Here is a 23979-nt window from a genome sequence, read left to right on the forward strand (position 1 = left end):
GTGAGTTATTTATTTATTTTTTGAGATGGAGTCTCGCACTGTTACCTGGGCTGGTGTGCAGTGGTATAATCTCGGTTCACTGCAACCTCTGCCTCCTGGGTCCAAGCGATTCTCCAGCCTCAGCCTCCCAAGTAGCTAGGATTACAGGCACCTGCCACCACACCCGCTACTTTTTGTATTTTTAGTAGAGACGGCATTTCACTGTGTTGGCCAGGCTGGTCTCGAACTCTTGACCTCGTGATCCACTCTCCTTGGCCTTGCAAAGTGCTGGGATTACAGGCATGAGCCACTGCGCCCAGCCCGATAAATTATTTTTAAACCACATTTATTAAATTGATAAATACAAAATAAAACATAAAAAGAAACAATTGATTATTCGTGTCATTTCATTTTTATGAATGATCAAGAACTAGCCATGTGGCTGGGCATGGTGGCTCACACCTATAATCGCTGCACTTTGGGAGGCCGAGGCAGGTGGATCACCTGAGGTCAGGAGTTCAAGACCAGCACAGCCAGCATTGTGAAGTCCCCTCTATTAAAAATACAAAAATTAGGCCAGGCACGGTGGCTCAAGTCTGTAATCCCAGCACTTTGGGAGGCCAAGGCGGGTGGATCACAAGGTCAGGAGATCGAGACCATCCTGGCTAAAATGGTGAAACCCCATCTCTACTAAAAATACAGAAAAAATTAGCCAGGCATGGTGGCAAGTTCCTGCAGTCCCAGCTACTCGGGAGGCTGAGGCAGGAGAATGGCGTAAACCCGGGAGACGGAGCTTGCAGTGAGCCCAGATTGCGTCACTGCACTCCAGCCTGAGCCACACAGCAAGACTCTGTTTCAGGAAAAAAAAAAAATACAAAAATTAGCTGGACCTGGTGGTGGGTGCCCGTAATCCCAGCTACTCAGGAGGCTGAGGCAGGAGAATCGCTTGAACCTGGGAGGTGGAGGTTGCAGTGAGCCAAGACTGCACTCCTGCAGTCCAACCCGGGTAACAGCTCAGGACCACTGGTGTGCGCCACCATGCCTCAAAAAAAAAAAAAAAAAAAGGAACCAGCCATGTGTATTTTATACTCAGAATGGGTCTGCTCTGACAGCTTGATGCAATAGGGTGGAGGATACAGTTTTTGAAAGTTTAATTCCTGCCCTTCAGCATAGTAGTTTATAATCTAGGTCAAAGACAAACATTCTCTAGCCGTTGGTGAAGGTAGATAGAGGCATGGGGTATGAAACAAGGAAGATTTTGTTTTTCATTTCTCATCCAGGAGGGCTGGGAATGTCTTGGTACATAGTTCCCTGACTAAAGATAGCCATCATGATGGAGAAGTTCCTTGGGAAATGGATATGACTTGGGATGTTTGCTAAGTGAGATATCTGAGACCTAAACGGAAGTGGTACTGAGCAATAACTTAGTAGGACTCAAAAGTTCCAAGGCAGTTGGTAAATGACAGTTATGAATAAAGCAAGGGGCAGAAAAAAACATGTAGGGGAATGAATGAGGAACTAGGTCCAGGAGATGCTGAACCTGGATAATAAAGACGTCATATCACACACCTTGGGGTATCCATCTGAGAGCTTGCTTTCTGTTGTCAGCATGCTGGACAGCAGTAGTCAGCCCCACTGGAGCAACGAGCTCATAGCAGAACAGCTGCAGCAGCAAGTCTCTCAGCTGCAGGATCAGTTGGATGCTGAGCTGGAGGAGAAAAGAAAAGTTTTACTTGATCTGTCCAGGGAGAAAGGTAGGTTGGACCTTGAAGAGCTCTTGCAAATGTGGCATCCTCTACCTCTGGTGTGGGAGAAGAGCACTTGAGGCATCATTTCTTCAATCCCCTCACTTGATCCTATTCTTTTGTGGATTGTAGGTAACTAGAATGAGAACACTAGCAATAGATCAGATCTACGATCAGGAAAGCATGACACTTACCTATCTCTCATGTATACTTTTTCCTGTATAATGTCTTTCCATTTGAGAAGATGCTAGTTTTTTTGTTTGTTTGTTTGTTTGCTTTTGTTTTTGTTTTTTTCTGAGGTGGAGTTTTGCTCTTGTTGCCCAGGCTTAAGTACAATGGCGCAATCTCAGCTCACTGCAACCTCCACCTCCCAGGTACAAGCGATTCTCCTATCTCAGCCTCCCAAGTAGCTCAGATTACAGGCATGCACCACCACGCCTGGCTATTTTTTTTCGTATTTAGTAGAGATGGGATTTTACATGTTAGTCAGGCTGGTCGTGAACTTCTGACCTCAGATAATCCACCAGCCTCAGCTTCCCAAAGTGCTGGGATTACAGACGTGCGCCACTGCGCCTGGCCTGCCAGTTCTTAATTTATTATGTTTTTCAAACATTCAGTTTATTGAAAATTTTATTTTGTTTTGTTTTGTTTGTTTGTTTTTTCTGAGAGAGTCTCGCTCTGTCACCCAGGGTGGAGCACAGTGATGTGATCTTGGCTCACTGCAACCTCTGCCTCCCAGGTTTAAGAGATTCTCCTGCCTCAGCCTCCCAAGTTGCTGGGCTTACAGGTGCCCACCACTACACCCAGCTAATTTTTTGTATATTTTAGTAGAGACAAGGGTTCACTATGTTGGCCAGGCTGGTCTCAAACTGACCTCAAGTGATCCATCCCCCCCAGCCTCGCAGAGTGCTGGGATTGCAGGTGTAAGCCACTACACCTGGCTGAAAGTATTGAAAGTGAATTTCTCTGTCTTTTATCATTCTCATTATTTTAGAGGTAACTGGAAGACTTTTTTTTTTTTTTCTACCCAATTCTTGAAATTGAGAAGCAAATTACTATTCTTGGTTACCACTGCCATTTCACCCCCGTCTTAACTCTTGGATCTCAGGAGATAGGTATTTGGAACATTTTAAAATACTGTCAAAAAGACCTTCATCTTATTACTTTTTCCTAGCCTGGACCTGAATATTTAGTCTTATCAAATTTATATCTCATCAGGTTTTAGTGTATTCAAATAGGAAACTGAAGGAAAAGAAATATGAAATCAAGAAAAATAGAGGCAAGAACCACAAAAGAATAAAGTTTAGGAGCACATGCCAATTAGTATGTATGAAGCACAAGTGAAGTCTTGTAAGGACCTTCAGGGCAATCTAATTTAATCCCTTCTCTAATGCATGATGATGAAACAATCTGCTCACTGATTACCTTTCTTCTGTGAAAAACACACACACAACCTGGTGTGGTGGCTCCTGCCTGTAATCCCAGCACATTGGGAGGCCGAGGTCAGCAGATCACATGAGGCCAGGAGTTTGAGACCAGCCTAGCCAACATGGTGAAACCCCATCTCTACTAAAAACATGAAAATTAGCCATTTGTAGTTTCGCGCGCCTGTAATACCAGCTACTTGGGAGGCTGAGGCACAAGAATCGTTGCACCCTAGAGGCAGAGGTTGCAGGGAGCCAAGATCGCACCACAAAGAAAAGCTGGAGAGGTTGACTCCTGAGTGATGGAGTGAGACTGTCTAAGGAGAAAAAGAAACACACACACACATTGGAACACAGAAATGCCCATCCTCCATCCAGGCCAGGGTGGGTGTGAAGATGGGTGTCACAGAGAGCTAATGACCTAGAAGTCAGAATGGAGTGGGGGTGGAGTTGGTGAGATACTTGTTTCGATGGTGCTGTCAAAAAGTTTGGATTGCCCTAGTCAGTCAAGTGATTCCCTTCCTGTTTTGTGTTGTTATTGTTGTTCCACTTTCCACTCTGTTCTGCAGGTGTCTTTTGTTTTCGGAGCGCAGGTAGTATCACCTCAGTTTACTGAGTCAATAAGCTAGAGTCCTCCTCTGTAGAAATAATAGAGAATTGCTTCTCAAATTTATAACATTAATTAAACCTTAGTGGGAAGATTCAATTCACACTTGATCCAGCTCTGACCATGGTGATAAATAACTACAGAGTTTCAAATTTCTGGATTATTTTTTCCCCAGCCCAAAATGAGGATCTGAAGCTTGAAGTCACCAACATACTTCAGAAGCATAAACAGGAAGTAGAGCTCCTCCAAAAGGCAGCCACAATTTCCCAACCTCCTGACAGCCAATCTGAAGCAGCCACTCACCCAGCTGTGTTCCAAGAGAATACTCAGATCCAGGTAAGAGCCTCTTTAAACAAACTAGTCCACTCGGCAGAAAGATCTCTGGCAAATATCCCTAGGAAAGATGACAAGATTAGAAAACTAACTAAATAATATTTTGTCCTGACTGAGGACTTTTTTTTTAACTTTTTTTTGAGATGGAGTTTCGCTCTTGTTTCCCAGGCTGGAGTGCAACGGCACAATCTTGGCTCACTGAAGTCTTTGCCTCCCGGGTTCAAGCAATTATCCTGCCTCAGCCTCCCGTGTAGCTGGGATTACAGGTGCTTGCCACCACAGCCGGCTAATTTTTTTGTATTTTTAGTAGAGACAGGGTTTCGCCTTTTTGGCCAGGCTGGTCTCGAACTCCTGACCTCAGGTGATCCACCCAACTCAGCCTCCCAAAGTGCTGGGATTACAGGTGTGAGCCACCATGCCTGGCTTGAGGACACTTTTTGGAAAACTATGAGAAGGCTGAGAGTAGAGAACTTCATGAGCTCCACCCATTTCTTCCACTCTTTGAAGCTCATAAAATTTAGAATCTTTTTCAGATGAGGACTTGAAAAGATCTGTGGAAGAGCAAACAGTCGTTAGTGGCTGTATGATCTCCCTTCACTGCTGCTGCTGAACATGAGGACTAGGGGAAAGAGCACTTGTGAAGTAATACAGGTCCTCTTTTACATTTTGGAGTAGTTTCTGCTGCTAGTATTTTACTACTACCAACAACTGTTTTATGGAGAATCGTTATTACTTTACCTGTCATATTTGTACTCCCTTTTACCAATGCGTTTCCCTCTACAGCCAAGTGAACCCAACAACCAAGAAGAAAAGAAACTGTCCCAGGTGCTAAATGAGTTGCAAGTATCACATGCAGAGACCACACTGGAACTAGAAAAGACCAGGGACATGCTTATTCTGCAGCGCAAAATCAACGTGTGTTATCAGGTGCAAGGAAAGATGGTACAGGAAGGGGATGGATAATAGGGACGTGGGAACCACTCACAGGACTGGGAATGAAGCAAGACCTAAGTTTCCAGGGCTGATGCCAGGTGGTGTGCTATCCTGAGCAAACACAGAATGGCTATCCTTTGAAGAACTTGAGGACTCACTTGTGCCCATGGCACCTTGGCACTAGGAGTCAGTGATGGGACCAGCCCATGCCAATGGCAAGCATAAGGCTTCTGGGTTCAAATTTTGCCAGTCCTAGGAACCACCCTACCTCACTGATAGCACAACTAGTCTTGGAGGGGTCTTCAAGGAAACCAAACCTTCTTTTAGTGGGTGAACCTGCCCAGCTAAGGGTAGCAGTCTTCTTGACCTAGCCAGTGCCACATTTTTTATGCTGTTTGGTTTTAGGCCACTGAGATAGAAAAGTTCAGACATTATTTTGTTTCAGGAGGAACTGGAGGCAATGATGACAAAAGCTGACAATGATAATAGAGATCACAAAGAAAAGCTGGAGAGGTTGACTCGATTACTAGACCTCAAGAATAACCGTATCAAGCAGCTGGAAGGTATTTTAAGAAGCCATGACCTTCCAACATCTGGCAAGTCTTAGTCCTTTGTTCTCCTCACTTTGGAGCCCTTCCATAGCTAACGCCTGCGTTCCACTCTGTGTACTTGTCAAGAAGGGCGCCTCTCATCTCTTTAGCATATGACTCATCCCTCTTGTTCTTTATCCTATCATTTTTGTTGTTTTTTGTTTGTTTTTGAGATGGACTCTTGCTCTGTTGCCCAGGCTGGAGTGCAGTGGTGCGATCTTGGCTCACTGCAACCTCCGCCTTCCAGGTTCAAGTGATTCTCCTGCCTCAGCCTCCCAAGTAGCTGGGATGACAGATGTCCGCCATCACACCTGGCTAATTTTTTGTATTTTTAGTAGAGATGGGGTTTCACCATGTTGGCTAGGTTGGTCTGGAACTCCTGACCTCAGGTGATCCACCCGCCTCGGCCTCCCGAAGTGCTGGGATTACAGGCCTAAGCCACTGCTCCCGGCCCATCTTTGTTGTTTTAATACATGTTAGCAGCTTCTTTCCCTCCATCATGTTTTTCTGATTTCTCTGTGGAGTTTCAAGAGGGCCCAGCAATTGCTTCCAGGGGCTTAATTCTGTTGTGAGAATGAACGTCACTGTTGGCTCTCAGGGTGGTAGTGTAACACACAATCTCTCTCTCTCGCTCTGTCTCTCTCATTCTTTCTCTTTCTCCTTTCCCCTGTCCCTCTCTCCTAGTCACTGTTTCCTCAAAGCAGTTTTAGTCAGATAATAGAACTTCATCACTCATCTCCTGTTATTATTGTCAGTGATTTCTGTCTTAAAGTCTCTAAAATCGTTGTTGCAGTTTGAGGATGCCGACAGTGACAGGGCAGCTGGCTGGACACTGAATGCAAGTTTCATATTGTGGTGCCTCCTATACTTAGTGTAGTCACTGCTGACCAGAGCCTGGTCTCAGGCTTGTTTGTCAAGACGCTTGGCTTTATTTTTATACCCAGTGGTGAAAGATGTGACTCACAGAAACCAAATTAACCAGAAGCTGATATTTAAACCCAAATGTCTGTTATTTTACAATAGTGGCTATTCCATTGCTGCCATGAGAAATTTGGAACCACAGTCCAGGGCAGCCCTCTTTCAGGAAGCAAAATCAGTAAGTAGGTTTCTTAGTGAGCATGGAATAGAATAAATGGACATGGCTGGGCACAGTGGCTCACGCCTGTAATCCCAACACTTTGGGAGGACAAGGCGGGTGGATTGCCTGAGGTCAGGAGTTCGAGACCAGCCTGGCCAACATCGTGAAACTCCATCACTACTAAAAATACAAAAATTAGCTGCTGGGCGTGGTGGTGGACATCTGTCATCCCAGCTACTTGGGAGGCTGAGACAGGAGAATCACTTGAACCTGAGAGGCAGAGGTTGCAGTGAGCCGAGACTGGGCCATTGCATTCTAGCCTGGGCAACAAGAGTGAAACTCTGTCTCAAAAAGAAAAAAGAAAAAAAAGAATAAAAGCACATAAGTGTCTCTGGGCCATAATTTATCCATGTCAGGGTGAGTCTGATAAAAGGTCACTGCTCCTACCTATGTCTGAAGATTTATTTGCTTTAGCTAATAGTTCTTTGATCACTGATAAGGATAACGAGTTTTTCTATGTTCACCAGTTATTTGTATTATTCCTTTTGAGAATTGACCATTCCTATCCTTTGCCCACTTCTTAACAGTATCCTCTTCATTTATAGAAATTATTTTTATGCTGAGATTATTACTCCTGCATCATGTAATGCAAAATTTTAAGTATATTCTATTTAATTATATTAATGTTGTTAATTAAGAAAATAGTCTCCTTATTCGTGTGTGTGTGTGTGTGTGTGTCATGAAGACATTCTGATGTATCCAGAATATTTTATTCTACTGCTTTAACTCTTAAAATAGGACCTTCAGCAGCAGCAGCACACTGTGATGACTCAAATATTCCCCAGTTTGAAGCAGGCTATATATCAAAGTTTGTGATTGGTTGGACTTGGGAGATAATACCCAGATTTGCTAGACTGTCTACCTATCTTTACATCCCACTGCCAATATTTCCTACCTCTTTCCAGTAAGTCTCCTTTCCCACTTTTTACTCCATTACTCTTTAACTTATAATGTACTTTTTGCCTTCTTATGTTGAAACCAAATTCTGAAAAGAATGAAAGATCTGGTGACTGACCTGGCTGGAGAAGGAGAAGCATTTCTCGGTGGTACTCAATGTAATGTCATAGACACTATGTCTTCAACTTGCTATTATCTCCATGGCCAATATACCAAACTTAGAGAAATATTCATATTTTTGTGTTTCTAGTACTTCTCTTATGGAATTACCAATTAATTCATAGGGCCACGATGTACGCCAAAACAATGTCATATATAAGACAAAATGTGCCCCCAGTGTTTTCGTAAGTTTAGCGTCTACTTTCCAATCCCTCCTTTTGTACCTTCTCCCTAAGGCTGGCATTGGATTATTTGGCTGTCAAAATTCAATGCTCCCAGATGTCATTCTGTTGCTTTTCTTTTTGAATCACGTGGTTTCTTGAAATAATCACAACTTGGACTTCCACCATGTGTTTTATATTTCTTTTGTCCACCCTCCTCTACCCTGAGAAAGAACTCCCTACTCTTTAATGGATAGGCAGTTTTCTTTCCCCTCTAGAACAGCTCAAAGATGTTGCTTATGGCACCCGACAGTTGTCATTATGTTTGGAAACACTGCCAGCCCATGGAGATGAGGATAAAGTGGATATTTCTCTGCTGCATCAGGGTGAGAATCTTTTTGAACTGCACATCCACCAGGCCTTCCTGACATCTGCCGCCCTAGCTCAAGCTGGAGATACCCAACCTACCACTTTCTGCACCTATTCCTTCTATGACTTTGAAACCCACTGTACCCCGTTATCTGTGGGGCCACAGCCCCTCTATGACTTCACCTCCCAGTATGTGATGGAGACAGATTCCCTTTTCTTACACTACCTTCAAGAGGCTTCAGCCCGGCTTGATCTACACCAGGCTGTGGCCAGTGAACACAACACTCTTGCTGCAGGATGGATTTGCTTTGACAGGGTGCTAGAGACTGTGGAGAAAGTCCATGGCTTGGCCACACTGATTGGTAAGTGCTGTTGGCTTCCTGCAGCTCCTAAGCACCAATGCAGAATTTCCCAAAGCCTACAGTTGCTTTTCTGGTGGTTTCTTATTTTCTTCCTTTGTCTTTGTTCTTGATCCTTGCCACACCATCTGTATTCTCCCTGCTCTCATACTTTCTGCTGCCCAGGAGCTGGTGGAGAAGAGTTCGGGGTTCTAGAGTACTGGATGAGGCTGCGTTTCCCCATAAAACCCAGCCTACAGGCATGCAATAAACGAAAGAAAGCCCAGGTCTACCTGTCAACCAATGTGCTTGGAGGCCGGAAGGCCCAGGAAGATGAGGTGAGAAAAAGGATGTGTTGAGGCATCTCAGAGGAGCCTCAGCCAAACAGCTCATGAAAACAGTTCAGTCTTCCACTCTCAATAAGTATTTGTTGAATGTGAATGAAAGAGAAAACTGTCACACCACAACTAGTCTGGATTATTCCCTTGGTCAGGCTTGAGTCTGAAATGGAAGTATGCCTTTGGAGCTAGCTACATCCTTCATCCTTGCTGTGAACAGAATAGTTTCTCTGTGCTGTTCTCTAAGTTAAGTCATGAGTGCTAGTATCTCCCTCAAATAACTGCCAGAGCCAGTTTGCAGGCAGGTGAAGATCATTAGGTTTCTTCCTCATCCAGTTGGGATAGCTGTTCTCTAGATCATAGCTCTTCCTCACCACAGATCCTAGGCTTCACATACAACACTCTCAAGCTGCCCTTTTCCTCACATGACCAACATCTTTCCAGTTCAGATTGGAGTCTTGGGAACCTCAGAACGAGCTGCAGATTGAAATCACCAAGTGCTGTGGCCTCCGGAGTCGATGGCTGGGAACTCAACCCAGTCCATATGCTGTGTACCGCTTCTTCACCTTTTCTGACCATGACACTGCCATCATTCCAGCTAGTAACAACCCCTACTTTAGAGACCAGGCTCGATTCCCGGTGCTTGTGACCTCTGACCTGGACCAATATCTGAGACGGGAGGCCCTGTCTATACATGTTTTTGATGATGAAGACTTAGAGCCTGGCTCATATCTTGGCCGAGCCCAAGTGCCTTTACTGCCTCTTGCAAAAAATGAATCTATCAAAGGTGGGAGTTCGAGGTTATTGCATCTTCACGCCCTCTTCCCAGTGTTGTCTCCCTGTCCTGATTCTACTTTTCTTTGATTACTTGCTTGAAACAGTCTCTCTTAAAACCTGAAGAGAAAGGATTTAGAATATTGTCAAGAGCAACAGGGCAGAAGACTTAGAGCCTCACTACTTGTATGGAAACACTGGCTTCTTCTGCTTCTTTTCAGTCACAAAGACAACATTCCGGAGTGGGTAGAGCCAGCAACCTGAATTCTATACCTCTGTGTCTGAATAAACTTTTTTTTTTTTCCCGAGATGGAGTTTCACACTTGTTGTCCAGGCGAGTAGCTGGGATTACAGGCATGCGCCACCACACCTGGCTAATTTTTGTATTTTTAGTAGAGACGGGATTTCTCCATGTTGGTCAGGCTGGTCTTCAACTCCCGACCTCAGGTGATCCGCCTACCTCAGCCTGCCGAAGTACTGGGATTATAGGCATGAGCCACTGTGCCTGGCTGAACAAACTTTTTCAAGCTCTGTAATGTTGTCTAGTATCTGTCTTTACTTAAGGCCTGTTGTTTCTTAGTGTATAACTAGATAAATACGTGATTGTAAACTGAGACCTTAACACTCCCCCATCATTCTCTCACTTCTTTTAAACACTGGACACAAGTTAGAGAGATTTCCACACCAGGCCATGTCAAAGGCAAATGTCTTGGATTTTTTTTTTCTCCCAGTGTGGAGCTGAGCTCCATACTGTCTTTCCTAACTTTTATACCTAGGATTGTGGGGGCGTACCAAGAGGGGTCGACTCTTTGACTACGGTCCTGGGAGGGTGAGGCGGGGGTATCCATGTTCTCCTTAGGAAGTGGGAGTAGCTGCAGCCAGAAACAACCATATTTAACAAGGTTCTGGATGCTCCAGGAAATGTGTGCAGCTCTCTCCTCAATACAACTGCTTAAAAAAAGGCTGACACTTCTGAACGCAACTGCTTTGCCAAACAGAGGAAGCAGTATAAGCCATCTGTTAATCAGTGTTACAAATCAGACGTCTGGCATTTCGAAAAAGCCATTTTGCTTAAGTTTTCTTGGGACCACTTGAGGGTAGAGATGACAGTTTTCTTGGAACAACAAAGGCACAGTAAGCATTTGATAATAGTAATAATAATGCAATCTTGTTTAGTGGCTGGATGACTGATGACAAGCAAGCTGTACTCCTTTTCATACACCTTTCACTATCTCTCCCTGCATCCTAGAGATAACCCATCTTCCCTGGTTAATATTCTAACTGCTCTGCTATTTGATTTTACTTCTGAGTGTATCATCATCGTAATTATTTGATGGATGTTAATTAATTGCTGATAAAATATGTTGAAATTAAAAATAGGAAGGAAATAGATAAGATGCTGACAAATGCTCACTTGTTTATTTCATGTGATCAAGTCTTATTAATATCTGTTTGTCTCTCAGGTGATTTTAACCTCACTGACCCTGCAGAGAAACCCAACGGGTCTATTCAAGTGCAACTGGATTGGAAGTTTCCCTACATACCCCCTGAGAGTTTCCTGAAACCAGAAGCTCAGACTAAGGGGAAGGATACCAAGGACAGTTCAAAGATCTCATCTGAAGAGGAAAAGGCTTCATTTCCTTCCCAGGTAACTCTCCAGGACTCCACAGGTGGCAGATCTCTGCCAATCCGATGGAGCAGATTTGAAGGAGACAGTATTATAGTTGGAGTAGGTGCTCATGCCTGTAATCTCAGCACTTTGGGAGGCCATAGCAGGCAAATCACCTGAGGTTGGGAGTTCAAGACCAGCCTGACCAACAGGGTGAAACCCTGTCTTTTCTAAAAATACAAAAAATTAGCTGGGCATGGTGGGGCATGCCTGTAATCCCAGGTACTCAGGAGGCTGAGGCAAGAGAATCACTTGAACACAGGAGGTGGAAGTTACAGTGAGCCGAGATCACGCCATTGCACTCCGGCCTGGGCAATAAGAGTGAAACTCTGTCTCAAAAAATAAAAAGAAATTCCCTGTGTGAATGTCATGTGTCCTGTGAACTTAATATATATCTCTCATAATGCCGTGAGACTACTGATGGAGCGAAAGCCTGGGTTTTATTGTGGAAAGAGAGAGAGAGAGCATTTCTCAACTCCGTGAGGAAAGAAATGAAGTCTAATGCTAGTTCCTAAATCCCTTTCTTGTGTTTCTAGGTTGTTAAACTACTATCTTGTAACGCTGTCTCTGATCTTTCTATTCAGGACCAGATGGTACCTCCTGGGGTTCCCGTTGAAGCTGGTCAGTATCAAGCAAGGAGAAAATCTCCTCATGGGGGAGAAAGAAAGGAAAAGGAGCACCAGGTTGTGAGCTACTCAAGAAGAAAACATGGCAAAAGAATAGGCGTTCAAGGGAAGAATAGAATGGAGTATCTTAGCCTTAACGTCTTAAATGGAAATACACCAGAGGTAAGACCTTAAAAACTCTGAAGCGCTAAATTGTGGGGTGTAGTGTCCCCAGATGTATTATTCTCAGAGGTAGAAGCAGAAGCAGACACACAAGATAAGCAATAATCGGCCGGGCATGGTGGCTCCGGCCTGTAATCCCAGCATTTTGGGAGGCCGAGACGGGTGGATCACCTGAGGTCAGGAGCTTGAGACCAGCTTGACCAACATGGCGAAACCCTGTTTCTACTAAAAATACAAAAATTAGCCGGGCGTGGTGGTGCATACCTGTAATCCCAGCTACTCAGGAGGCTGAGGAAGGAGAATCACTCGAACCTGGAAGGTGGAAGTTGTGGTGAGCTAAGATCACGCCATTGCATTCCAGCCTGGGCAACAAGTGCGAAACTCCATCTCAAAAGAAACTCGCTCTGTTGCCCAGGCCAGAGTGCAATGGCACGATCTCGGCTCACTGCAGCCTCCTCCTCCCAGGTTCAAGCAATTCTGTTGCCTCAGCCTCCCAAGTAGCTGGGATTACAGGCACCTGCTACCATACCTGGCTAATTTTTGTATTTTTAGTAGAGATGAGGTTTCACCATGTTGACCAGGCTGGTCTCCTGACCTCAGGTGATCTGCCTGCCTCGGCCTCCCAAAGTGCTGTGATTATAGGCGTGAGCCACCATGCCCGGCCAACAAGTATTAACTTTTAAAAATTAAAAAGAGCTAGTATTGTCTGGACATGGTGACTCATGCCTGTTATCCTAGCACTTTGGGAGGCTGAGGCATGCCAATCATGTGAGGTCAGGAGTTCGAGACCAGCCTGGTCAACATGGTGAAACCCCATCTCTACTAAAAATAGAAAAATTAGTCAGGTGTGGTGACGAGCTCCTGTAATCCCAGCTACTCGGGAGGCTGAGGCAGGAGAATCGCTTGAACCCAGAAGGCGGAGGTTGCAGTGAGCCAAGATGGTATCACTGCACTCTGGCCTGAGTGACAGAGGGAGACTCTGTCTCAAAATAATAATAATAATAATAATAATAATTTTAAAAAATAAAAAGAGCTAGTATTTTAAAAGAAGGCAGGAAGGAAGGAATGAAGAAAGAAAACCAAACCAAGATATTACCAGCTATGTAATATTGTTCTTCTTATTCTGAAGCAGGTGAATTACACTGAGTGGAAGTTCTCAGAGGCTTACAGCTCCATAGGTGATGGCTTTAAAAATGAGCCAGAGGAAGAGGAAATGACATTATCCCATTCAGCACTGAAACAGAAGGAACCTCTACATCCTGTAAATGGTATTGTATTTTAAAATCTATTTTTTTCCCCAGCACTTTGGGAGGCCGAAGTGGGCGGATCACAAGGTCAGGCATTCAAGAGCAGCCCAGCCAACATGGTGAAACCCGTCTCTACTAAAAATACAAAAATTAGCTGGGTGTGGTGGCACGTGCCTGTAATCCTAGCTACTCAGGAGGCTGAGGCAGGAGAATTGCTTGAACCCAGGAGGAGGAGGTTGCAGTGAACTGAGGTTGCACCACTGTGCTCCTCCAGCCTGGGCGACAGAGCAAGACTCCATCTCAAAAAAAAGAAAAAAAAGCAATTTTTTTCTGTTTAATCATTGAATTGTTTTGCCAAGCTAGTTATTTACTTTTCCCCTTCATCTTAGAATGCTAAATTTTTCATGGAAAATTAGTATGTAAGACTCTAGGCCCAGTTTTGTGTTATAAGTGTGATGGTTAGGTTAGCCAAGGCTGGAATTCTTAAAGAAGTAACTTACCCAGTATTTATAAAATGTTATTTTGCCCCAGGGTTTTTTTTGTTTTGTTTTGTTTTTGAGATGGAGTCTCATTCTGTCTCCTAGACTGAGTGCAATGGCATGATCTCAGCTCACTGCAACCTCTGCCTCTCGGGTTCAAGCGATTCTCCTGCCTCAGCCTCCCGAGTAGCTGGGATTATAGGTATACACCACCACACCCTGCTAATTTTGTATTTTTAGTAGAGATGGGGTTACTCCATGTTGGTCAGGCTAGTCTTGAACTCCTGACCTTAGGTGATCCGCCCACCTCGGCCTCCCAAAGTGCTGGGATTACAGGTGTGAGCCACCGCACCCAACCTAGTTTTGATTTTCTCATTAAAACTGTTTGTTGGCTAGGCGCAGTGGCTCACACCTGTAATCCCAGCACTTTGAGAGGAGTAGACGGGTAGATCACCTGAGGTCGGGAGTTTGAGACTAGCTTGGCCAACATGATGAAACCCCATCTCTACTAAAAATACAAAAAATTAGCTGGGTGTGGTAGCATCTGCCTGTAATCCCAGCTACTGGGGAGGCTAAGGCAGGACAATTGCTTAAACCCAGGAGGCAGAGGTTGCAGTGAGCTGAGATTACACCACTACAGTCCAGCCTGGGCAACAGAGCAAGACTCTGTCTCAATATAAAAAACAAAAAACAAGTCAGTGTTTGTCTTGATTATTGAGTTTTTGGCACCCCTTCAAATTTTATGCCTAAGGTCCGTGCCTCAAATGCCATCCTCTAGTTCTGACAGTGGTCAGAATAGTGGTTACTCCTAGGAGAAGGGGAAGATGGTTATCAGGAAAGGACACGCTTTGGGCATCTGGAGTGCTACCAACGTTCTATTTCTTGGCTGAGTTGTGATAGAGATGTTCATTTTACAACAATTTAATAAGCTGAACATTTATATTTCATAGGTTTTTCTATGTGCTTGAAAAATGTAATAATGAGAGGAAAAATATAAAGGCAGATATGAAAATATTGTGAAAAGGGAGTCTTTACTACTTAAAAAAAGCTTTTTTTCTAAATCTCTAGAAGTATTTTATGTATATAATATATATGTGTGTGTGTATATATATATATAAAATTATTATTTTTTTTTTAGATGAAGTCTCTCTCTGTTGCTCAGGCTGGAGTGCAGTGGCACAATCTCAGCTCACTGCAATCTCTGCCTCCCAGGTTCGAGTGAGTCTCCTGCCTCAGCCTCCAGAGTAGCTGGGACTACAGGTGTGCCCCAGCATGCCCGGCTAATATTTGTATTTTTAGTAGAGACTAGGTTTCATCATGTTGTCCAGGCTGGTCTCAAATTCCTGGCCTCAAGTGATCCACCCGCCTCAGCCTCCCAAAGTGCTGGGATTACAGGTGTGAGCCACCACACCTGGCCTAAAAGTATAATTTTTTTTTTTTTTTTTTTGAGACGGAGTCTGGCTCAGTCACCCAGGCTGGAGTGCAGTGGCGCGATCTCGGCTCACTGCAAGCTCCACCTCCCGGGTTCACGCCATTCTCCTGCCTCAGCCTCCCGAGTAGCTGGGACTACAGGCGCCCGCCGCCATGCCCAGCTAATTTTTTTGCATTTTTAGTAGAGACGGGGTTTCACTGTGTTAGCCAGGATGGTCTCGATCTCCTGACCTCATGATCCGCCCACCTCGGCCTCCCAAAGTGCTGGGATTACAGGCGTGAGCCACTGCGCCCGGCCTAAAAGTATAATTTTTAAGCTTTTGAATGTATTTGGCATAACTTAAATGGGAAGAGCTAAAAGCATAATTTTTATGCTTTTGAATGTATTCGGAATAACTTGTTAAATGGGAAGAGCATAAATGATTTTTCTCATGAGAAGGATAATTTTTCTATTGATTGCATAATCCCATTTTTCCATCAAAATTTACTCAGTGTAACGAAGGTTAACAAGAATAACCAAGCCCAAAGTTTCCCAGAGCCATATTTACATGACTGGCAAGAAATCCTGGTTATAAGAGAACAATTCCATTCTTATGATTTGCAGACAGACCAGAAGGTAATCTAAACCTCATGTACTATATGGTCATCTATTTATAGTCATAAATAATAAAAGAAGACTATTTCTGTGGAAGCCTAATTGTTAGTTATTGTTTTAATATCGCTGTTCTCCATAATTTCAAAAGATCAAGACTGGCCAGGCGCGGTGGCTTACACCTGTAATCCCAGCAGTTTGGGAGGCAGAGACGGGCAGATCACCTGAGGTCAGGAGTTTGAGACTAGCCTGGCCAACGTGGTGAAACCCTGCCTCTACTAAAAATGCAAAAATTAGCCAGGTGTGGTGGCAGGTGCTGGTAACCCCATCTACCTGGGAAGCTGAGGCAGGAGAATCGCTTGAACCTGGGAGGCAGAAGTTGCAGTGAGCCGAGACCATGCCATGTACTCCAGCCTGGGCAACAAGAGCAATACTCCATCTCAAAAAAAAAAAAAAAAAAAAAAAATCAAAACCACTAGTTAGTACTCGCAAGAAGCTAAAATCTGCCTGGTTTCAGACGTCTGAGTGGAGCTATCAGAGGCAGGATGCTGTAGTTGTTGAAAAAGAAGCTTATTAATATTTTAGACAAAGATCTAAGGGTATTAGGTAAAGGCCATCAAGAAATGAAAAGGGCCTGATTTTGAGGCCATTTCCACATATGTAGACAAAGCCTTGTGTCCTTTAGCAGCCTTTCCTTTTGCTGCCCCTCAGACCTTTTCCCTTTGAGACCTCAGTGAAACGGACAACCCAAGATTTTGAAATTTTACAGAAGAGGCACAGCTTGCTGTCCAGTTATCTAATGCTGTGTAACAATCTACTCCAAAACTTAGTGACTTAAAACAACAATGATCATTTCTTTGGCTCACTACTCTGCATGTTAGGTAGGTCTCATGAAGAAGGCTCATTTCTCCTCTCTCAATGTGGCATGAGATGGGGTAGCTCAGCTAGGGGGCTGATGGGTTTAACTTGCAAGATGGCTCACCCTACTCGCTGATCAGGTGCTCCTGGCTGTCAGCAGTTGCTTGGGCTTCCTCACAGGTTGGTAGCTGAGTTCCAAGAGAGCCAGGTGCAAGTCCATGGCATTTTTGTGTTCTGGCCTTAGAAGTCACATAGCATCACTCCTACCATACTCTTTCAGTTGAGACAGTCCAAAAGATCCACCTTAGTTGAAGGGGAGGGGACAAAGACCCCAGCACTCAATAGGAGCAGTGTTAAGGTCAGTTGCATTGTGAGGAGAGCATGTGGGATGGGAGAGATCATTTGAGGCTATCTTTTTTTTTTTTTGAGACAGAGTCTCTTGTCGCCCAGGCTGGAGTGCAGTGGCTCGATCTCGGCTCACTGCAACCTCTGCCTCCTGGATTCAAGCAACTCTCCTGCCTCAGCCTCCTGAGTAGCTAGGACCACAGGAGTGCGCCACCAAGCCAGGCTAATTTTGCATTTTTAGTAGAGATGGGGCTTCGCCATGTTGGCCAGGCTGGTCTAAAACTCCTGACCTCAGGTGATCACCTGCCTCGGCCTCCCGAAGTGCTGGGATTACAGGTGTGAGCCACCGCGCCCGGCCAGAGAGGCCATCTTTGGAAAATACAATCTGCCCCACCCAGTTGCACTGCTTTACCTCAAGCTTGGCCATTTTCTTCAACCCCCACAAAAGGACTTCCTTCTTCCTCCCTTACTCTCACCCTTCCTTCCTGCCTTCCTTCCTTTCTGTTTTTCCTTCTTTCCCTTTCTTTTTTTGAGAAGTGAATCCTGTATGTTTAGCAAGCTTCTGAATAAGTGTACCTTTGAAAAAGAGGGTTTGATTCTTAGTAAGTGAAGACAAAATCTAGACACTTGGAACTAGTGACCAGACAGTGGATTGGAGATGTGTGTGCTGGGTCTTTTCTTGGGCTAGAGTGCTTTGAAACAGTTCTATAACTGCAACCTCTTCTCTAGCAGATAAAGAATCCTCTGAACAAGGTTCAGAAGTCAGTGAAGCACAAACTACAGATAGTGATGACGTCATAGTGCCACCCATGTCTCAGAAATATAAGGCAGTAAGTACACTGGTGTAATCATTGCATATGAGATAAGACTATAAATAATGACAGTGACCAGGCATGGTGGCTCATGCCTGTAATCCCAGCACCTTGGGAGGCCGAGGTGGGCAGATCACCTAAGGTCGGGAGTTCGAGACCAGCTTGACCAACATGGAGAAACCTCATCTCTACTAGAAATACAAAAAAAATTAGCCAGGCGTGGTGGCACATCCCTGTAATCCCAGCTACTCAGGAGGCTGAGGCAGGAGAATCGCTTGAACCCGAGAGGCAGAGGTTGCAGTGAGCTGAGATCGCGCCATTGCACTCCAGCCTAGGCAACAAGAGCAAAACTCTGTCTCCAAAAAAAAAAAAAAAAAGCAATAATGACAGTGTGCTTAGTGGCCACACAAGTAAGGGTCAAAAGGTCAATCCAGTTTTAATGAAGCTGATGGAAAATGCAAATTGTTTAGTTAAATTTATGTTTCATGTGAACGAAGGTCGGCTGGTACAGTCAGATAAATGGATCATTTTCTTGAGATAGTGTAAATGATGACTTGCATCAATACTCTCCTATCTGGATCCTTTGCCTGTTCTTACTCCCATATCCTCCATTGTGTCCTGTAATTCATGCCCAGCCTGAATGGTACCCCTGTCTTTAAGTCCATCTAAGGAGAACAGGTTTGCTTTGGGAGATGGAGTCTGGAAGAGAGGACGGGATTCTTCATGGGAGGGCTCATGGAGATCTTTCCATTTCTGCTGTTTTTTACTCAACCCGTAATTATCTGTTAAACAGTTCAGCCTCAAAGCTCTTTCAGAACTAATTTAAGAGACACACATATATTAATAAATATCCAGATATATTCAATAATCATTGTGTTCTAACCTTGTGGGTTACAAATGGGTAGAAAACAATTAGTCTTAAGTCACTGCTGCCTGGCACATTTGTAGGTTCTCAATTAATATTTGTTGAGTGAGTGACTAAATAAAAGATTCAGAGCAAATTGATGATTATGAACTTCATTAGAAACATTAAATAAGAATGTAGGATGACCTAAAACCAAGGAGATAGATTATGTAATATAAAGTTTGTTGTAAGAAATCAGAAAAGGGAATTTATGGTTGCTTTTGTAGAGGTTGGAAAACTCTTCCTTGAAAGCTGGAATTTGTGCTGAAGAATTGCAGGAAAATGAAGGATATTGGAGTGAGGAGAAACAACTCAAAGTCAGTAGACTTAAACATTGACTATAACACATAGTTCAATTTCAGCCAAGGTGTGGTGGTTCACACCTGTAATCCCAGCACTTTGGGAGACTGAGGCAGGCGGATTGCTTAAGGCCGGGAATTCAAGACAAGCCTGAGCAACATAGCAAGACAACTGTCTCTACATAAAATTTAAAAACTAGCTAGGCGCGGTGGCTCACATCTGTAGTCCTAAGTATTTGGGAGGCTGAGGTGAGAGGATTCTTTGAGCCTGAGAGTTTGAGGCTGTGGTGAGCCATGATCTTGCCACTGCACTGTAGCCTAGGTGACAGAGAGATACCCCGTCTCAAAAACAACAGCAACAGCAAAACCAGTTGTGTTTCTCTTTGTCTGAACTTTTATCTATCATATATTTTTTAGATATTATGTAGTTAATATACTGAGAAGTGTTTGTAATACAGGTAGGAGCCACAGAATGTCGGAATTAGATAAAAGAAGACTAAACGATGTGTACAGGATTATTGAGTTAGTGAAAGAGCTGAAACTCCAGTTGAGGTTTTTAAACTGTGCCACCTCTTAAGTAACCAAAAAAGCAGCCAGCTGATCAGTAAACTGATCTTGAACTGTAACAAGCCAGCCAGATTCCATTTTAAAAAGTACCTAAATTGAAGACTCCTAAATAAGATATCCTTTTAGGAAACTTCTTTGTGTGCCCCAAAGTGTTACTTGAGAAATTAAATATGCAAAAGGAACCTACTTAAGCAAAAAATCAGTGTTATTATCAAGTTAAACTTATAACATTGGTACATATATATTAAATTATTGTTGTATTCCAAAATGTCTAGGCATGAAAGATAGAGGGGGTTGAAAGCTCAGAGTCAATACTTGAGTTCTGTCACTCCTCTGCCTGGGGTCAGCCGGGATGAATGGAGATGAAGTACAGTGTAATGTTTTAGAGCATAGAAATTTGGCTGAGACAGTGATTTAGGTCCCAGCTCTGCTACTTACTAGTCATACAGCTTTGGGAGAGTTATTTAACCTCTATTAGGCCTGTCTCCTTATCTGTAAAATGTAAGTAGTAATATACCCATCTGATGGTGATGTGGCAAGATTAAAATAAGGGTTTAATACAGTGCCTCAGACAAATTAAGTCCCAAATGATAGTGATGATGAGTGTGATGATAATAGTAGTCTCGTTTCTCTGACCTATTGGAGTTCTCAATGTTAAGCATTTTTTTTTTTTTTTTTTTTGAGATGGAGGCCTGTTCTGTCGTGTAGGCTGGAGTGCGCGCAGTGGCACAATCTCGGCTCACTGCAACCTCTGCCTCCCAGGTTCAAGAGATTCTCCTGCCTCAGGCTTCCGAGTAGCTGGGACCACAGGTGTGCATCACCACAACCAGCTAATTTTTGTGTTTTTAGTAGAGACGGAGTTTTACCATGTTGTCCAGGCTGGTCTCAAACTCCCAACCTCAGGTGATCCACCCATCTCCGCCTCCCAAAGTGCTGGGATTTACAGGTATGAGCCACTGTGCCTGGTCTAAGTTAAACTTTTTTTTTTTTTTTTTTTTTTTTTAAGACAGAGTCTCGCTCTGTCACCCAGGTTGGAGTGCAGTGGCACTATCTTGGCTCACTGTAACCTCCGCTTCCCGGGTTCAAGTGACTCTCCTGCCTCAGCTTCTCAAGTAGCTGGGACTACAGACACATGCTGTCACCTCCAGCTAATTTTTTTGTTTGTTTGTTTTGAGACCTCGCTCTGTTGCCCAGGCTGGAGTGCAGTGGTGGGATCTCCACTCACTGCAAGCTCCGCCTCCCAGGTTCACGCCATTCTCCTGTCTCACCCTCTGAGTAGCTGGGACTACAGGCATGTGCCACCACGCCTGGCTAATTTTTTGTATTTTTAGTAGAGACGGGGTTTCACCGTGTTAGCCAGGATGGTCTCAATCTCCTGACCTCCTGATCTGCACGCCTCGGCCTCCCAAAGTGCTGGGATTACAGGCGTGAGCCACCACCACACCAGGCCTCCCTCTTCTTAACAGTTACTAACGCCGGGCGCGGTGGCTCACGCCTGTAATTCCAGCACTTTGGGAGGCCGAGGTGGGCGGATCACGAGGTCAGGAGATCAAGACCATCCTGGCGAACACGGTGAAAACCCGTCTCTACTAAAAATACAAAAAAATTAGCCGGGCGTGGTGGCGGGCGCCTGTAGTCCCAGCTACTCCGGAGGCTGAGGCAGGAGAATGGCGTGAACCCGGGAGGCGGAGCTTGCAGTGAGCCAAGATTGCGCCACTGCACTCCAGCCTGGGCGACTGAGCGAGACTCCGTCTCAAAAAAAACCAAAAACAAACAAACAAACAAACAAAAAAACAGTTACTAACTAAGAGGGAGCAATCATTTTCATTTGCTCTACGGCCTTAGATTACTGTTTCTTTAGCAATAGTGAATATTGAAATTTTTTCTCTTATGGTGTTAATTTCAGGTGTCAGGGATTTCCTGACCCTTATGTATGCCGGGTAGTACGTTTTAGCAGCCCTGCCCCTGAGCCAAATTAGATAGCACATCTGAAGCTAATAAGCCAAAGGGTGTTACCTGGCACTAATCCTTGAGGGTTTCTGCCAGCAAGTTCAAATGAGTTGATACATATTTCAATGGTTAATATTACTAATTGCATGCTTTTTTTTGCTGTTCAGTCCCAATAAAATTACATAATGGAATTAGCTCATGTAAAGAAAGGATTCTGAATCCAACAAAAAATATTAGATTGAACCACATATTGTCATACTCATAGATAAAAAATGGTTGACAATTGTCAGTTCTGTATAGTCCAACCTAATATGAATGAATGAAACATCTGTGTATACTTGGATCAAATTTTAATCTTATTCATCCTCCCATTTCGCCATTGTTACCAGAATAAACTTGATGTAGTCTGCATGAATATGGACTTCTGATTATTGTCCCAGGATTATTAGCAAGTTTAAAAAATTTGCTGGGCGTGGGGGCTCATGCCTGTAATCCCATCACTTTGGGAGGCCGAGGTGGGCGGATCACCTGAGGTCAGGAGTTTGAGACAAGCCTGGCCAACATGGAGAAATCCTGTGTACAGAAATACAAAAATTAGCTGGGCATGATGGCGGGTGCCTGTAATCCCAGCTACTCCGGAGGCTGAGGCAGGAGAATCGCTTGAGCCCAGGAGGTGGAGTTTGCAGTGAGCCAAGATCGCATCACTGCACTCCAGCCTGGGCAAAAGAGCAAGACTCCATCTCAAAAAATTTGTTTTTTTTCTTTAACTAGCCAGGCGCAGTGGCTCACACCTGTAATCCTAGCACTTTGGGAGGCTGAGGCGGGTGGATCACTGGAGGTCAGGGGTTTGAGAACAGCCTGGCCAACATGGTGAAACCCGGTCTCCACTAAAAATATAAAAATATTAGTCGGATGTGGTGGCACATGCCGGTAACCCCAACTACTCAGGAGGCTGAGGCATGAGAATCACTTGAACTCAGGGGGTGAAGGTTGCCGTGAGCCGAGATCACGCCACTGCACTCCAGCCTGGGTGACAGACTAAGACTCTGTCTTAAAAAAAAAAAAATTTAAACTGGACTACACAAGTAAGGTTTAGAATACATTTTTTTTTGTTCCAGGATTTTTAGTGAATTCAAAAATTTTAAATTAAACAACTCAAGATGGTGAAATACTTTTTTTTTTTTGCAAAATACTAGAATATTACAAATAAAGCTGAATCACTTAGATGGACCATTATCCTTAATCCCCTGCTGTCTTTGCACCCCATTCCCCCAAGAAAACCATTGTTGTGAATTTTGGGGTATATTTTTTCAGGGCTTAAAAAATAACTTTAGGCCGGGCGCGGTGGCTCAAGCCTGTAATCCCAGCACTTTGGGAGGCCGAGGCGGGCGGATCAAAGGTCAGGAGATCGAGACCACAGTGAAACCCCGTCTCTACTAAAAATACAAAAAATTAGCCGGACGCGGTTGTGGGCGCCTGTAGTCCCAGCTACTCAGGAGGCTGAGGCAGGAGAATGGCGGGAACCCGGGAGGCGGAGCTTGCAGTGAGCCGAGATCGCGCCACTGCACTCCAGCCTGGGCAACAGCGTGAGACTCCGTCTCAAAAAAAAAAAAAAAAAAAAAAAATAACTTTAACTTTCATACTGTTTTGTATTTGCCTCTTTTTCCTTCAAATAAATGACACAAAACTACACATATTCTTTTTTAAAACCTTATTTTGAAATAATTTTAAGGCCAGGCATGGTGGCTCATACCTGTAATCCCAGCACTTTGGGAGACTGAGGTGGGCAGATCATGAGGTCAGGAGATCAAGTTCATCCTGGCCAACATGGTGAAACCCCATCTCGACTGAAAATACAAAAATTGACGGCCGGGCGCGGTGGCTCAAGCCTGTAATCCCAGCACTTTGGGAGGCCGAGACGGGCGGATCACGAGGTCAGGAGATCGAGACCATCCTGGCTAACACGGTGAAACCCCGTCTCTACTAAAAAATACAAAAATCTAGCCGGGCGAGGTGGCGGGCGCCTGTAGTCCCAGCTGCTCGGGAGGCTGAGGCAGGAGAATGGCGTAAACCCGGGAGGCGGAGCTTGCAGTGAGCTGAGATCCGGCCACTGCAGTCCAGCCTGGGCAACAGAGCAAGACTCCGTCTCAAAAAAAAAAAAAAAAGAAAAAAGAAAATACAAAAATTAGCTGGGCGTGGTGGCGCGTGCTTGTAATCCCGGCTGCTGGAAAGGCTGAGAAAGGAAAATCGTTT

At 44.3% G+C, this 23979-nt stretch overlaps 1 protein-coding gene across 9 annotated transcripts in view; it reads left to right on the forward strand.

The window, feature by feature from the left end:
* The window catches only part of RPGRIP1 (RPGR interacting protein 1), a 77697-nt gene that overhangs the window by 38082 nt on the left and 15636 nt on the right, over nt 1-23979 (forward strand). For 4 of the 9 annotated variants that reach the window (XR_012415526.1, XR_012415527.1, XM_065547454.2 and 1 more), the window contains exons 8-15: nt 1588-1733; nt 3931-4091; nt 4872-5015; nt 5467-5584; nt 11249-11433; nt 12039-12242; nt 13372-13510; nt 17927-18024. Coding sequence is in view for 7 of the 9 variants with exons in the window: in XM_065547454.2 (XP_065403526.1) it covers nt 1588-1733; nt 3931-4091; nt 4872-5015; nt 5467-5584; nt 11249-11433; nt 12039-12242; nt 13372-13510; nt 17927-18024 (1195 nt within the window). In the remaining 2 variants the exon portion in view is untranslated. Of the gene's footprint in view, nt 1-1495; nt 1734-3930; nt 4092-4871; nt 5016-5466; nt 5618-8119; nt 8698-8859; nt 9012-9455; nt 9799-11248; nt 11434-12038; nt 12243-13371; nt 13511-17926; nt 18025-23979 lie in introns of those variants that run through there. The other 5 variants (XM_065547456.1, XM_073996909.1, XM_065547458.1 and 2 more) reach the window with 5 other exon arrangements.

This window comes from Macaca fascicularis, chromosome 7 (genome assembly GCF_037993035.2).
Source record: "Macaca fascicularis isolate 582-1 chromosome 7, T2T-MFA8v1.1".
NCBI lineage: Eukaryota > Metazoa > Chordata > Mammalia > Primates > Cercopithecidae > Macaca > Macaca fascicularis.